The 15,354-nt window shown below is 39.8% G+C and overlaps 1 protein-coding gene and 1 long non-coding RNA gene across 2 annotated transcripts in view; one reads left to right on the top strand and one right to left on the bottom strand.

Annotated features, from left to right (window-relative positions):
* The window catches only part of LOC132240056 (uncharacterized), a 397,852-nt gene that overhangs the window by 171,698 nt on the left and 210,800 nt on the right, over positions 1-15,354 (top strand). The gene's annotated exons all lie outside the window — the stretch shown is intronic.
* The window catches only part of DSG1 (desmoglein 1), a 32,005-nt gene continuing 28,781 nt past the window's right edge, over positions 12,131-15,354 (bottom strand). The window contains exon 15 of the mRNA XM_059707415.1: positions 12,131-15,065. Within this exon, the coding sequence (XP_059563398.1) occupies positions 14,007-15,065 (1,059 nt within the window). The 3' untranslated portion in view covers positions 12,131-14,006. The remainder of the gene's footprint in view (positions 15,066-15,354) is intronic.

The following is a 15,354-nucleotide window of genomic DNA, read 5'->3' on the forward strand; positions in this document are numbered from 1 at the left end:
TCTCTTGAAATATAAAATTTTCAATCTACCTGAGTTGCTATTCATAGGATGCGTTTCAAAGGAAAGAAACAACAAGCAGAAGAACTAGGTACCTGATCAGTTAGGTGATTCCTTTAGATTTCTCCATTTATAACTCCTAATTTCAATGGTCCCTCAAATTCAAATCTGGAGATTACCATCATGAGCAGATGTAGAGTCTGCAATAACTGAGAAATTGCCACTTGAAGCTCTGGCACTCATTTATATCTACTCCGTGAGAGAGTTGGTGGGATGGTCCCAAAAATAGAATCCCCCAAGGATTTCAATTTATTTTTTTAAAAAAATATTTTATTTCAGAGAGGAAGGGAGAGGTAGAGAGAGATAGAAACATCAATGATGAGAGACAGTAATTGATTGGCTGCCTCCTGCATGCCCCCTACTGGGGATTGTACCCAAAACCTAGGCATGTGTCCTTGACTGGAATCGAACAGGGGACCCTTCAGTCCACAGGCTGACACTCTATCCACTGAGTCAAACCCGTTAGGGAAGGATTTCAATTTAAACCCTCTTCAAGGCAAAGCTTAATCATGGTTCTGAGCTTAGATAGAAAAATAGCAGCTACTTCTGTTTCTCTTGTGGGGCTCCAGCCTTCACATATGCTAATGTTTGAACATAGCTTAGAGATTATTTAATTCAAACTCTCCTCTCTAACTTCTCTCCTATACACTTTAGAGGTTTATTAGTGCTGATGATAGGGAAAGTATACTACCTCCTGCTTCATAGTCAATTTATATAAATACTAAGCCATTTTCTAATATTGGCTAGATATGTGAAGGCAAAATAGAAAAGAATTGATGGCTAAATGTTACCTTTTTTTTTTTTTTTAAACACACACCTATTTTATAGTTTACCAAATTATTGAGCTTAATAGCTGGCTCTGCAAGCAGAATTTTGTCCTATTACTTATGTTTCCCTATTTGTGTTTGTTACCAAACCAGTAGCATTTCATCTGCTCATGGGAAAGTGCATGTCGACTTTCAAGGATGCTCTTGGAATTTCATTATTGTTCTTGTGCTTCTGTGATGTGATCTCATCCTGCTTCCACCATAGTGGGACATTTTCATTCTCTACATCATATCCATCTAAAACATAGTAAGTGCCCTAATGTTTATATTTTTTTATTTTTATTTTTTAAAATATATTTTATTGATTTTTTACAGAGAGGAAGGGAGAGAGCTAGAGAGCTAGAAACATCGATGAGAGAAACATCGATCAGCCGCCTCCTGCACACCACCCACTGGGGGTGTGCCTGCAACCAAGGCACATGCCCTTGACCGGAATTGAACCTGGGACCCTTCAGTCCACAGGCCAACGCTCTATCCACTGAGCCAAACCAGCTAGGGCCCTAACGTTTATATTTTTAAAGGAATGCCATACAAGACAGCTCATTCAACACGTTGCAGTACAAATTCTTTTTGAAAAAAAGAAATGTGATCTCTACAGGATGAATAGTGTGAACATAATGTTAGGGCAAATTTTCCATCTAATTATGATGGTTTCAGACTAACGATGGATATTATTGAAATACCCAAGGACATATTAAAGGAGGGGAAATTTAAAAAATATTTATGGCCCTAACTGGTTTGGCTCAGTGGATAGAGCGTTGGCCTGCGGACTGAAAGGTCCCAGGTTTGATTCCGGTCAAGGGCATGTACCTTGGTTGCGGGCACATCCCCAGTAGGGAGTGTGCTGGAGGCAGCTGGTTGATATTTCTCTCTCATCGATGTTTCTAACTCTCTATCCCTCTCCCTTCTTCTCTGTAAAAAATCAATAAAATATATATTTAAAAAAATATTTATGGACCTAAACTATGTTTGTCAAATGCAGTAGGCAAGTAGGTTCTGGAGCTGACTCAAACAAAAGGATTTCCATCGGCATGGGCCTCGGGAGATGGACAGCAGGTAAACACAGCTTGTCTTGGCTTTGACCTAGAGCAGCTGCTGTGCAAACATGCCTGACTGTTCACCTTAAGGTAATGGCACTGAAGGTAAACAACCTGTCTCCTCATTAGAGCCAATTTATGTGTAGAGATAAGGGTGCCAGCATACAAGGTTATTTAGTGGGTGTTAGATATCATGGAGGTTAAATGTCAGTTTCCTACAGAGTTCTGTTACTATAATAAGGATGTTAATGTACACCCTAAAATCATACGCCCTGACAGAGGTGCCTTGTTGATTCTCTCTGTGACTTCATGTCCTCAGTGTGGGATGTCATTCAAGTAAGTACAAAAAGAATTACCTGGCTTCTAGCTTTTTTTTTTTTTTTAAATATATTTTTATTGATAGAGAGGAAGGGAGAGGGAGAGATAGAGATAGAAACATCAATGATGAGAACCATTGATTGGCTGCTTCCTGCATGCCCCACACTGGGGATCAAGTCTGCAACCCAGGCATGTGCCCTGACCAGTATTTGAACTGTGACCTCCTGGTTCATAGGTCAACGCTCAACCACTGAGCCACACCTGCTGGGCTGTTGTAATTAAAGTGTATTACTGCAGACTTATCACTTGCTTGCTGCATACTTATCCCCCCTGTGTCGCTGATGTCTTTATTATTGATTTATAAACATTGTTGGTATGTAAGAGAAATTATGGCAGCTATTTTCTACTTAAAAATATATTTTTGCAAATGACTCCCGCTCATGACGCCCATGGCAGCAGTGCCACAGTGTGATAATCACTCAGGTGTCAGCCTGGCTACTTCGCTGGCCGTGGCAGTGCCCCTCTTTGGCAAAGTTGTGATGTGGATAGAGGGCACCTTTGATGCTCTGAATGGGCTGGGCTGAAGTTGTTGGGGATGAAATTCAGGAACGAGAAACTCAAAAGCTAGGCAGTGCTTCTTGAAATATATGTCTTGGTTCCATTGCGCCAAATATCATATGGTCCAGTATGCAGGAAAGGCGGGTTCTTGACCCCAGATTTGCTGAGTCAGCATCTGGGGATGGACCCTTGAATTAGTTCATTTTTAACATGCTTTCTGGGTAACTCTGAGATTGCAGACTGAAGTTTAAGAACTACGGAGGCAGGAAAATTAACCTGGGCCTATGGGTCGCTCAGGGAAAAACGGCAACAGGTAAACATGGACTTTTAAAAAATATGATGTTTAGCATCTCTTCATGGAAGAGGGGGGTTAGCCATTTCTGCTTCTTTTTTAAAGAAATATATTTTTATTGATTTCAGAGAGGAAGGGAGAGGCAGAGAGAGAGAGATAGAAACATCAATGATGAGAGAGAATCATTGATTGGCTGCCTCCGCTATGCCGCAGACTGATGCTCAATCCACTGAGCCAAACCAGCTAGGGCCATTTCTGCTTCTTTTTATGTGAAACACTTACTCCCTTTTCCCCACTGTGTCACACTTTATTGATTTATAAACACTGTTCACATGTAAGAGAAATTAACCTTGGTAATATATGTTGCAACTATTTTCTACTTAAAAAAATCTTCTTTGCAATAGAGATTGATTTTGTTTTTATATAGAACAGGCTATTATAAACAGTCCTGCTATTTATCAGTTCTTTATTGCTGAGTTAACAAATTGTTACAAACTAGTGACTGAAAACAACACAAGTTCATTATCTTACAGTTCTGAAGGTCCAAAGTCCAAGTGAGGCCAGCCTGCATTCTTGCTCACCAACACTGACCCCAAAAGTATTGTCAGACTTTAAATTTTAGCCAAGTTGTGGGATAGGTACTTGTATCTCATTTTCATTTCCCGGATTATTTGGGGTTCAATATTTTTGCATAAATTTCTTGATCATTTGGAATTTTTCTTTTGTTAAATGCGTATTGAAGTTGTTTTTCTATTGTTATTTAGATTGTTCTCTTTTAAAATAGTTTGTAGTTCTTTAGGTCATACATATCTATGTGTTGGGTACATGTATTGCAAATATTTTCACTCATTCTGTGGCTTGTCTTCTTTTTAAAATGATAGTTTGTAATGAAGAGAATTGCTTATTTTTGAAGTAATCAGTTTATTATTTATTTATTTTATGGTTAGTGCTCTGGTGTCTTATTTAAGAAAGCTTTCACACACATAAAATATTGCCCTTCATAGTTGTTTCAAAGTTATCTAGAGATAATTTCTGTAAATGGCCTGGGATAAATTTCATCTTTATTTTTCATATGTGGATCTTACTGTCCTGATACATTCATTTGAAAAGAGTATGCTTTTCACTGCTTTCTGCACTACCAATAAAAATAAATCTGAATTATGCATTAAATAACTAATGTGCAAGTAAAGTATAAATAAATAAAATATTAGAAATATAAAGAAAGTGTGCATAACTGTGGGTGTCCCTTTTTCATCTCTTTTTCCTTTTGTCTGTTCTTATGTGAGTTCTAAGCTGTTCTAACTGCATAGCTTTACAGTAAGTCTTGACATCTCATAGAACAAGTTCTCCCACTTTGTTCAACTCTAGAGTGCTCTGGCTATTTGGCCAGTAGCATTTCCTGTATGTTTTAGAATCACCTGATTCACAAGCAAACTGAGACTATGATTAGGACTGCACACTTTTGAGTCATGTATTGGAATATACAAATAAGGAACATTCTTTTATTTAATATTTTAAGTAATTAATTTTAGGTTTTATTTAATAAAGTTTTATTATTTTTTTCACTGTTAAAGTCTGACAGAGACCTTTTCGAGGCTTATTTAGTACTAGTATAAGATATATTTTTTTAAAATTGTAGTTTCTGACATTTATTTTATTTCATACGGAAATACAATTGATTTTGGCTCTTGATTTTTGTATTTAGCAGTTTGGCAAAACTCATATGGATATTGAATATTTTATTAAAATTTTTAAAAGTGTTTATTTTTAAAATTTTTAAAAATTTAAATTTATTGGGGTGACATTGGTTAATAAAATTATGTAGGTTTCAAGTGTATAATTCTATAATGCACGTTCTTTATATTGCATTTGTGTTCACCACCCAAATTCACCATATATTTGACTCCCTTTACTCTTTTCTACCTACCCCTCTTTCCCTCTGGTAACCACCATATTGTTGTCTGTAACTATGGTTTTTGTTTGTCTTGTTAGTTCATTTGGCTAAACCCTTATTTTTAATTTGATTGATATTAAAAATTCAAGATTCTTCTGGATTTTAACTACATCATGATTTAATTTGACAATAAAGATATTTTGTTTCTTTCTTTCCAGTCCCTATAATCTTTCCCCTCTACTTTTGAATCACTGGTAAAATGTTAAATGCAATATTGATAGTGAGCATCATTATTTTATTTCTCTTTTTCATAGAAAAAGCTTTTAGTGTTGTACCATTAAATATGATGTTTTCTTTCTGGATTTTATAGTTTGTATAAAGTTAAGAAGTCTACTCATAATTTACTAAGAATATTTATCATGAACATATATTTTACTAAATATGTCCTATACATTGAGAAGAGGCATCATTGTACGAAAGAACAATTCAGAAAATGAAATTTTATTAGGAATGGTGGGAATTTGACAAGCAATATGATGTAATCTGGGGGCTCAGTTCTCACATGGACTGTCAATGCAAGGATGGATTTTAGAAAAATTGAGTAGTGAATGGATGGCATTCACTCGTGTATTCAAGAAATAATTACTGTTTTTGCTTGTCACTGTCCTGACCTCTGAGCATCACACATTAATTCAAAATTTGTTATTTAATTAGTTCCATATCCAACTAATGATGAACAATTTTTGGTGTAGCTTTATAATAAGCTAGGTGCAAGCACATGCCTTAGAGATTGAATGAATTGGCATGATGGCTAGAAATCAGTTATTAAAATATTGGGGTTATGCCTATAAAAATGATGTCTTTAGTAATTGACTCCTAGCCCTTCTTTCTGAAAGTAAATAGACATCAAAACCAGTTATCTATTAAGGTCACTCCTCAGTGTGTAACAGTAAAGCTCAGTCATGTATCAGAGGAGAGTGATTATATGTCTAAACACTCTGAGGGTAGACGCATCTAATTAACACCAATGTCACAATATCATAAAGGTACATTATTAATTACAAGGACCTGAAGACTTTCCCATTTCATACCATTGGGTTTTATTACCCAACCTATCAATATTTTAGCTTATGTCCATTCTGTTTACAGCACAATGTTCAAGAAAGACCTGTCAAGTCAGAAACTTCTGAGGTTTCCTCTTGCATATTTCGCCAGACCGTGGGGCAGAGGATACCAGTGGTTGTAACAGACCCTGCGGTGCCCTCTCCATATTTTGCCCTTTTCCCTTATCGTTTCTGTGCCCACACACCCAAATTCTAACTGCCAGTGCTTGTGTTTCTCTATTCATTGGTGCCACAGCCACTTTGCCCGTCTGTACAGCAGGCACAGCGGATTCTGTCCCCAGAGGCAGCCCTTAACTATTAACTGGTGGTAGCTTTGTCTAAATACACAATTTCCCTCATTTCTGGGATGCTTTAACTCTGCAGTGTCTGAGTTTAACTGCACGGGTTCCCAGGGTTTTCTCCAGGAGGGCTGAGGCTCGGTTGCCCATGGTGGTAACTGGCTGATAGCTCACATGTCATCGGCTGCTTTCCCTTTCCTGTCTCATCTCCCCAGCCCCCCCAGTAGTTCCTTCACTTACCCTGCCCCTCTAGGTGGCCCTCAAATTCTCTTTCAGGGCCTACCTCTGGGTGAACCCAATCTAAGATGTGATCCAAAGAAACTGACAAACCCACATCAGTAATTTATCAAGCAGAAACTGGCATTTATTTTTAAAGTGATATCTACTAATTTGATTGCAGAGAAATAGTTTTCTTTGAAAATGTGACACATTACATTCTGGGTCCAACCAGATATGAACCTCAGTAAGAATCAAATCTTGACATTTTGAGCAGTTCTGGAAAATGAGTCAGGGCTGTCCTAGGTTTTGTCGGAGGGAAGATGACTGGAATGCACCAAGTTTGTCATAATTAAGCTTTGTTTGTAAAATCGAGAAAAGTAAGTCCCAGGGGCAGCTGAAATTTGTCTTATTTGAACTCAATCACCAAGCACATGCCCAGAAACTGGTATGATTTTTGAGCTTTTTGACTCAGCTGCTATTCTCCGTTTGTAGTTATTATACTTGAGTTTTTCCAAGACGTTTTATAATGAGATTTGAATTTAATTGATTGCTCAGGGCCCTTTTTACAATTTCTTTTTAAATGTTGCTTTACTAAACTGCCTAAGGTTTTTGTTTTACTTTTGTTACTTACTGGCTACCAACCTGTTGCCAACAAACCAGGGAGTAGGAGTCCCTCGGAGTAAAGCTAACTATAGGTTACAACAACCACTCACTCACCTGGGTTATTTCAGAAGCTTCCTAACTAATCGTGATTCTGTGATTTCCTTCCAAGAGTTTCAGCACTGCAGGTAGAGTGGCCTTTTAAAAACACAAATCTGAGCAGAGCCCCTGTCTGCCCAAGCTTTCCGTTGCATGTAGAGTAAGTCAGCGTTCTTCCCGTGGCCTGCTAGGTCCCACGGTCTCACCCCTTGTTACCTTTCAGGCTTCATTTCTAACTGCTTTCTTTCACTCTCTCCAGCCACGTGGGTCTCTGGCTTCTTCCTTGAACACCCCAAGTGTGTGCCCGCCCAGAATTTTCCCCGATGAAGAACACCCCTCCCATCCTGCTCTCCCTAGCCTACGTGCCCTGCTTTATTTTCTCTTGACCACTTACTGCCATCTAACTCGCTATATATTTTCTTGTTTACTGTCAAACCTCGGGCCCCTCCACATCCCGAATACAAGCTCCACGACAAGACGGATTGTTTTGTTCACTGTCATATCATCACTGCTTGGCACAACTGTTAGGCATTCATCTGCTGTGTGAATAATTAAATGATGAATGAATGAACACGTTGGTCAAGGACAGGGTTTCTGAGGAGATGATACTTAAATTGCTACCTAAAGATGAAAGGAGGCAACCAGATGAAAACGAGGAGGAAAATGTTCCATGCAGAGTGCATACCAGTTGCAAATAAAGGTCAAAGCAGTTCCTCAGTCTATTTCTTCTCACCTTTATCACAACTTATCCTAGTCCAAGCCACCATCTTTCATGCCGGACCAGGCAGGCCCCTATAGGCTATTCTTGGGTGTGCAAAGAAAATCCATTGCAATTCTTAAAATAGAGAATTTATTTAATGTAATTTATATTTCCAAAGGCCACCTGCCTCATATGTAGAAAATTATTTGAAGATAAATGGAAGTAAAGAGACTACTTAAGAGGCAGTTCTGGTAGTGTGGTGGTGGATGGGGATGGAGATTATTAGGTGGACTGAGATATATGTTGGTTATAGAATCAATAGGACCTAGTGGATCAAATGTAAAGGGTGAAGAAAAGGTTGAAATCCGGGAGAATTGCTTAGTTTCTGGCTTGAACAATGGGTCAGTGAGATCATATTCACTGGGATGAGAGTATTTGGGTGGTAAAATGATAAGTTAAATTTTGAACATCTTAAACAGGGGCTTGGATGAGGTCTCATAGAAACAGTGTAGAATGTTGAGAGGAGAGGTCTTGGGACCAAACTTTAGGGGAATATCACCATTTAAAAGGTGAGTAGGCGGGGAACAAAAAATTAGAGAATGACCAATACAGCATAAGTAATATCCTGAAAGGATAGTGTTATATATAAAAGCCAAGAAAGAAGTGTTTCAAGGAAGAGAGAATTTCAGATTCTTCCTGGAAGTTATGAAAGACAAGGACAGAAAAGTGGGCCTTGTGTTTGGCAATGTGTAGGTCTTGGACAAACTTGACAAGGGCCATTCTGATGGACTGATGGGTGAGGGTGGAAGTCTGATGGGACATGAGAAAGAAAAGAAAGCATCTGTGCAGGAGTCTTAAGAAGTTTGGTGAAACAAGTAAATTAAAAGTGAGGTAGTTGGTACAAGGAGGGGTGGTGATGAAAATGCTGCAGGAGAGAGAGAGAGAGAGAGAGAGAGAGAGAGAGAGAGAGAGAGAACGAACGAACTAGGGAAGGAGCAAAGTCCTGGAGCACAAATGGGGATTGTCTTTTTATGAGTAGGACACTAACTCCATTGTAATAGGCGAGGAAAATGAGTGTGCGTACAGGTGGATGTGTAGGTTTCGCAGAGGAAGATGAGTGGATTCGAGATTGATGACTTGTTTTCTCAGTAAACAATAGGATTAGATCACCAACGAGGAATGAGAAGGAAAGAGGAGGTGTGGGAGGTTCGAGGACAAAGAAGGCATGGAATAGTAATGCAGTCTAATGAGAGGGGACGCCTGTCACAGAATCAGGATTGTAAAGCTGCCGGAGATGTTACTCGGTGATTGAGATCCCGTGCTTAAAATGAAAAAGTCAGCTCACTCGAATCATCTGTTTAGTTGTTTGTGTGCAGACAGAGCTGGAGGGTGAGAGATTTGGGATATGTAAGTGGGATAGCAGGGCCAGGAGGCCCAAGGTAGTCACCAAGAGGTGACTAGAGTAGGACTCGGAAAGCCTGATTAGATAAGGAGGGAAGTGACGCTAACAGCCAGTGAGAAAGTGGTGGGAGTCCAATGAAACTCATGGGAGTTTTGATGAAGGGGAGGAATTGCAACAATTCCTTAATGACTTAAGCACGTGAGCTGGGGCGATAAGGCGGAAGTAAAAGGGAGGCAGCCATGCTGGGTTATGCCAAGGAAGGGGGTGGCTGAGGGGGAGTGGGGAGGATGGGGGTCTAGGGACTAAGGATTGGGTGTCAAGTGCCTCACCTATGTGGTCATTGAGGTCCCTATGAACACCCTCAGAATCGGAGAAGTCTGTGACCAGGCTTCCGTGGCCAGAATATGAGTCTTCAGTAAAAGGGGACATTAAGACAGAGGTCAGTACATGGCATGTGGAGACCGAAGGGAGGGGGTATAAGCAGATCCCATGTGTCTGAAAAGGCTGAGGTTTTGTGCAAGCTGGAGGCGATAATGGTCCAGAAAGTGGCCAGAGAGCAAAGAGGAGATGTGCCCCAATACAGATGAAGGGTCCGACTTCAAACGCAAATAAAAAGAAACGCCATTCTAAAAGCAATGAAATGCTAGTGTACACAACAATAAAAAATTAGAGTAGCAAAGGAAGAAAGAAAGGAAAAAGCATAAAGATGCTAAAAGTACAAGCTGTTGGTCATGGACTTATTCGTGCGGGGCTGCAACGGCTGCGCTCCGACATGACTGAGCAGCGCTCCAGAGACATGAGCTCGGAAAAGGCAAGAAACGGTGAAAATAAATGTTAACAGTGTGAAGCGTTAAAAAATTCTTCACTTGTCTGGGCTGAAAATAACAACTAGCTTTGCTAGCCTCTCATTATTCCCCAGCCCCCTGACAATCCAGAAAGGATAATAAAACAGTGTTAATCACTTTATGGCTGTCAACATAACTCTTTGGAAACTACAAACCAGCTTAAAAGAGCCAATAGGTGACCAAGCAAGGAACTGGTACCCAAATCATTCACAAACGTTTATGTTGAAACTGGAAGGCAAGCACCTTGTTTTAAGCATTATCAAAGATCACCATTAGAGTTTTAAAATATTTGTAAAATAGCAAAAGAAAAACTAGTTAGACTAAGTACAGCTTAGTGGTGACGTGTGTAGTAATTCTAATATAACTACGTGGAGAGACTGTAGGTAAATGATAGATGACTGTGTTAAACATATTTGATGGCTAATAGGTTGGTTCACCCATACTTCTGTGCTAACACAAATTGAATAACCTGGAACTGGGAGACAGATTCTGTTTCCTGGGTGCTAGTCATCTAGGTGGACTGTGTACTCCGTGCAATGTGAAGCAGGTCTTAGAAATACTAAAAATCCCAAAAAGGTTGGAATTTATTAAATGGGCATGAGAAAATAGGCAGTACTTTTAAAAGTTTGTTTGGGTTTCAAATGTCTTTCCCAAATAGCTATGGCCATTTTAGCCAATGATCATTACACCTTTAACCTCCTACTAAATTGGCTGACATTCAAATGTTGATGTAAATCCAGAAATGAATTGTGTACATAATTAAAAACATAGAGTCAGAGTGAATATGTAATTTTTGAAGCTCTATAATTAAAATTCTGTCAGAACATTACTTGAATGAAGATTATGAGACTAAGAACTTTATACATGAATATAAAACATGTTCTGATGAAGAACAATACATAGCCCTAAATACAGACTTTTTTTTTTTTTCTATAAATGTTTCAGGGCAAATACAGTTAGATCAAGTAACCTAGAGGTTAATGATATGTAGCAGATATATCTGGAATTCAATGTCAAAAGAGCTCGGGACGGTATTTTGGTTGATATTAAATAATCAAATAAATATTTATAATGCACTAATTTTTGTCCCCAAGGACTGTCTCTGTAGAAGTCAGATACTTTGTAAACTTTAAACGCTGTTTTGAACTATGTATACATAACATTTAAATCATTATTTCTTCTTTTTTGTTAAGACAAATTGATCTGAGATCCAGCTTGTGATGTGGATTTGAATGATGATTATTCCCTTATAAAATAAAGTCTACTTCTTAGGTCTATGGGACAACCTAAGGTCTATGATTCAGAATAAAGCACCTAAAGGGAAGACTGGAATTCTCCCCCAAAGGCTGTTCACTGAAAATAACATGCCTTCAAAGGACTGTTATAATGGTTGAGGTCTTAAAAGGCAATTTAAAAAATGTAGGAATAAAAAGAATATCAATGTGTAATCCTAAAAAAGAGCCCCACCCCCCAAAACAATTGAATTTGAAAGTATCTTCCTAGAAAGATTGATGAAGAACACTGCTATTTTTTCTTGTATTTCCATGGTTTTATGTAACTGATGGATCTTAATATCAATAGTTATTAAAGATGGTCACTCTGGCATTTGTTAGACAACCTAAAAACATACCTGAAGATACCAGGAGTCTCAAGAAAACACTTTTTTATGACATGTCATATCAAAGGAACAAGTAAAACTACTTGTGACCACTCCCTTTAATTTATTAACTAATAATTGATTAATAATTATTTTTTTCTTCAAACTCCTGGGTCCAAGTATACTCAAGTATATTTGAATAAATGCCCTTTGACTTTATTTCTGGAAAAATGACCCATCATTAATGGAACCCCCAAATGGGAGAAAGAAATAAAAGAAAGACTCCCAGTGAATGCCTTTATTTACACCTCTGCATTTGGCATGCTACAGAACATCACAATTTTACCAGTACATAGTCAACAGAGTTCAAATAAGATGTATATTGTGGATTTGAAAATATTGACATCATCTGCTATAACATAGAGCAGAACAGCTATAGGTGAAATAATTCATTCCCCAACCCCTTTTGACAAGAGTTGGAAGTTGAATATTCTTTGATCTGTAAAACCTTGGGAAACTTGAATAATGGGGGTAATAATCCTTACAAGATATTGTCATATCCAGTTTTATTTTAATGAACTCATATTCTCATAGGATTTAGAAACGAAAAAAAAAAGGTTCCTTTACCATGCAATGGTAAATTTACTTCTGGCTAACAATGCTTTGATTCTATTTACAGACCTTTAACCAGGTAATACTGTATAGCAAACACACAGAAATGTACATTACTAAAATTTAGAGCTAGAAAAATATGCCATAGGATATAATTTGGAATCTATAAATTGGAGCATGTGTAAACCAAGAACATATTGACAAATCAGAAATGTAAAGTTTATGCTAGTGCGAAAAGTCAGTTGGCAGTGGGATAGAATAATGAAATGGGATTGTCTAGTACAATTTCATTCGTGTTAACACAATATCATTGACTCTGTTAAAAGTTCCTAGTTGATCCCTTCAAAATAGCAGCAGAGGGCTATTCAAAAAAGTAGTAAATTCAATTCAAACTAACAGTTCAGTATTACTTGACGGAACAATTCTAACTTACCCCAGCAAACATTTTACATGTTCTAAACACTTTTTAAGGATAACCTTTAAAAAATTCCCCCAAAGCTTAACCATGCAGCTCAGCTTAAGTAAACCATTTTAACTGAGGAGCTGTATAGTAGAGAGCTGAATATAAATGAAGAACACTTAACTAAACGCACAATCTGAGAATACAGCGCAGTTCCCACCTGCTTCCTGGGGAGGTGACCTGCCACTAGAGAGGACAACCTCTGCTTCAGTCTGAGAAGCACACTTGGCAGTTTTCCTTTCTTAAGTCAGAGCTGCAGCAGGGAAGGGAGACATGGGTGTGAAATCCTGCCACCTCCCCAGTAGGCGGTATCAGTCACTATTGCATCTACACTAAACACAAACTAGAAGCAGGAAAGTCTTGACAGAAGAATTCTAGCTGCAGCCCCATCTCAAGATTCAGACTCAGAGCAAATGGGTCAGTTTACCCCAAATGGACCTCGCCCTGTGGCCACTCTCTATGGAACTTCCCTCCCAGAAAACAGTCCCTCATCTGTGGGTTGTCTGACCCAGTGCAGTTATTAAGGTCGGAGCGCTTGGTGGCTTGTGGACTTGGCTGTGGTGCCAGATTCTTGTTTCTTTAATGGTTAACCGTGGTCTGACTATGTGGTTGGGTTTTTATTTATATTATCTATGAAACTGACAGGGCATTTGGCACAAATTTCAAACTCTTCCCACATACATGAACACATAGTGCATGTGTAGTTCTTTTTAAATATTGCAGGAAGTGCATAGCAAGTCAAAAAATAGCAAGAGATTGATGCCAACTGCCATGTGAAGGCCAGCGCTTTTACCTGGCTGCGTTTTCTTCCACCTGCTGGAGATGCACTGCAGGCCACACAGACGCACAGAGAATGCTGTCTCGTGACTCCATTGGGACTAATACAAGAAAAGAGTGAACCCATGCTAAGGAGACCTCTTGCCCAACAACCCGTTTCCATCTGTTTTCCTCCTGGTGGTTGGAGGAAACGGTGCTCCACACTTTCCTTAGCACCTGGTTGCTCATCACAAATCCCATTGTCAGCTTTTTGGGGGTGGGAATTGGAGCTAACGCTCAATCCCTGAGGAAAAGTGTGCTGGGACCCTGGCTACTTAGTATATTGCACGGTACTGTACTTGGTGATTCGACTTCGGGCTGTGCTCGGGGAAGTGGATCCAAGGGTCTGGCTAAAGTGATGGTCAGAGGAGCTCCTCATATGGCCGATGGTGGCTGTCCCCCCCATGCTGCTACTCAGGCCTCCGCCTCCCCCCAGGCTGCTCAGCCCGAAGCCACCACCACCTATTCCAGCTTCACTGCCAACCAGGCCACTGCCGACTGTGCCACTGCCACCAAGGATCCCCGCTGGGCCACTAAATCCAGTTACGCCAGAGCCAGACATAACCCTCTCGGTCACAATCACGTTGTGGGCATTGGATAGGTCGGGGTGCACACTCAGGCCGCCCATCATGCCAGAAGTTGGCCGGATTACCCTTTCTGTCACTACCACGTTGGAAGACTCTCTGGGATCAGGGATGGTCAGAGTGGTGGGTAGACTTGAACCTGGAGCTATTATCCTTTCTGTCACTATGACGTTTGACCCCTCTCTTAGGTCAGGCATCTCGAGCATCCCATGCAAGTCGGCACCAGAGATGGGGCCGACCACCCTCTCTGTCACCACCACGTTGGAGGCGTGCCGGTTGTCATGGATGTGGACAGAGGGCTTCAGAGTGCCAGAGGTGGCGTAGGACTCAGTCACAGTGACATTACCATAGCTCAGGGGGTCAGGAATGGACATAGGATGCTGAACACCAGGGCCAGAGGGGTAGGCACTCTCAGAAATGACCGTAGTCGTGCCATAGCATGGGGAGATGGGTGGGCGTCCGCTAGCAACGGGCTCTGATCCCTGCTGAGGGTAAATCGGTTCAGTGCTCTCAGGCCAAGGGAGATCAAAATCTGGATATGATTCGACATTTTTCCCCAGGCTGATATCTGCCAGCCTCTTAAATTTAGGCCCCAGTGTATCCAAGAAACTGTCATCAAAGTCTTCTCCAATGAAGCTACAACAGCCCACAGAGCCAGCGGGGGAACCCACACCTTCGATATCATATATGAGCAGACAGTCATTGGACGGGCGCCCTTCGTCTTCATCGGCATAAGCATATGCTTTCTAAATTTGCAGAGGAGAGAGAAAACAAGTCATGAATACATATTTAACAACAATAGAAGTCTTTATCTTAAGTTTTTTTTACAGGGCATTACCAAAGAAAAATAGAAAAAACAAAATTCTAGCCTCTACTAGAGGTGTTCTAAAAATCATATAACTGCATGAAATAATTTGCTTAGAAGTTATTTTAACTGTAATTCCAATAATATATCTTGATTTTTATAAGTACCGCGCGCTAACCGATTGCGCCACTGGAGCTCCTATATCTTGATTTTAAAAATTTATTTAGGTG

Source organism: Myotis daubentonii, chromosome 8 (assembly GCF_963259705.1).
Source record: "Myotis daubentonii chromosome 8, mMyoDau2.1, whole genome shotgun sequence".
Classification (NCBI taxonomy): domain Eukaryota; kingdom Metazoa; phylum Chordata; class Mammalia; order Chiroptera; family Vespertilionidae; genus Myotis; species Myotis daubentonii.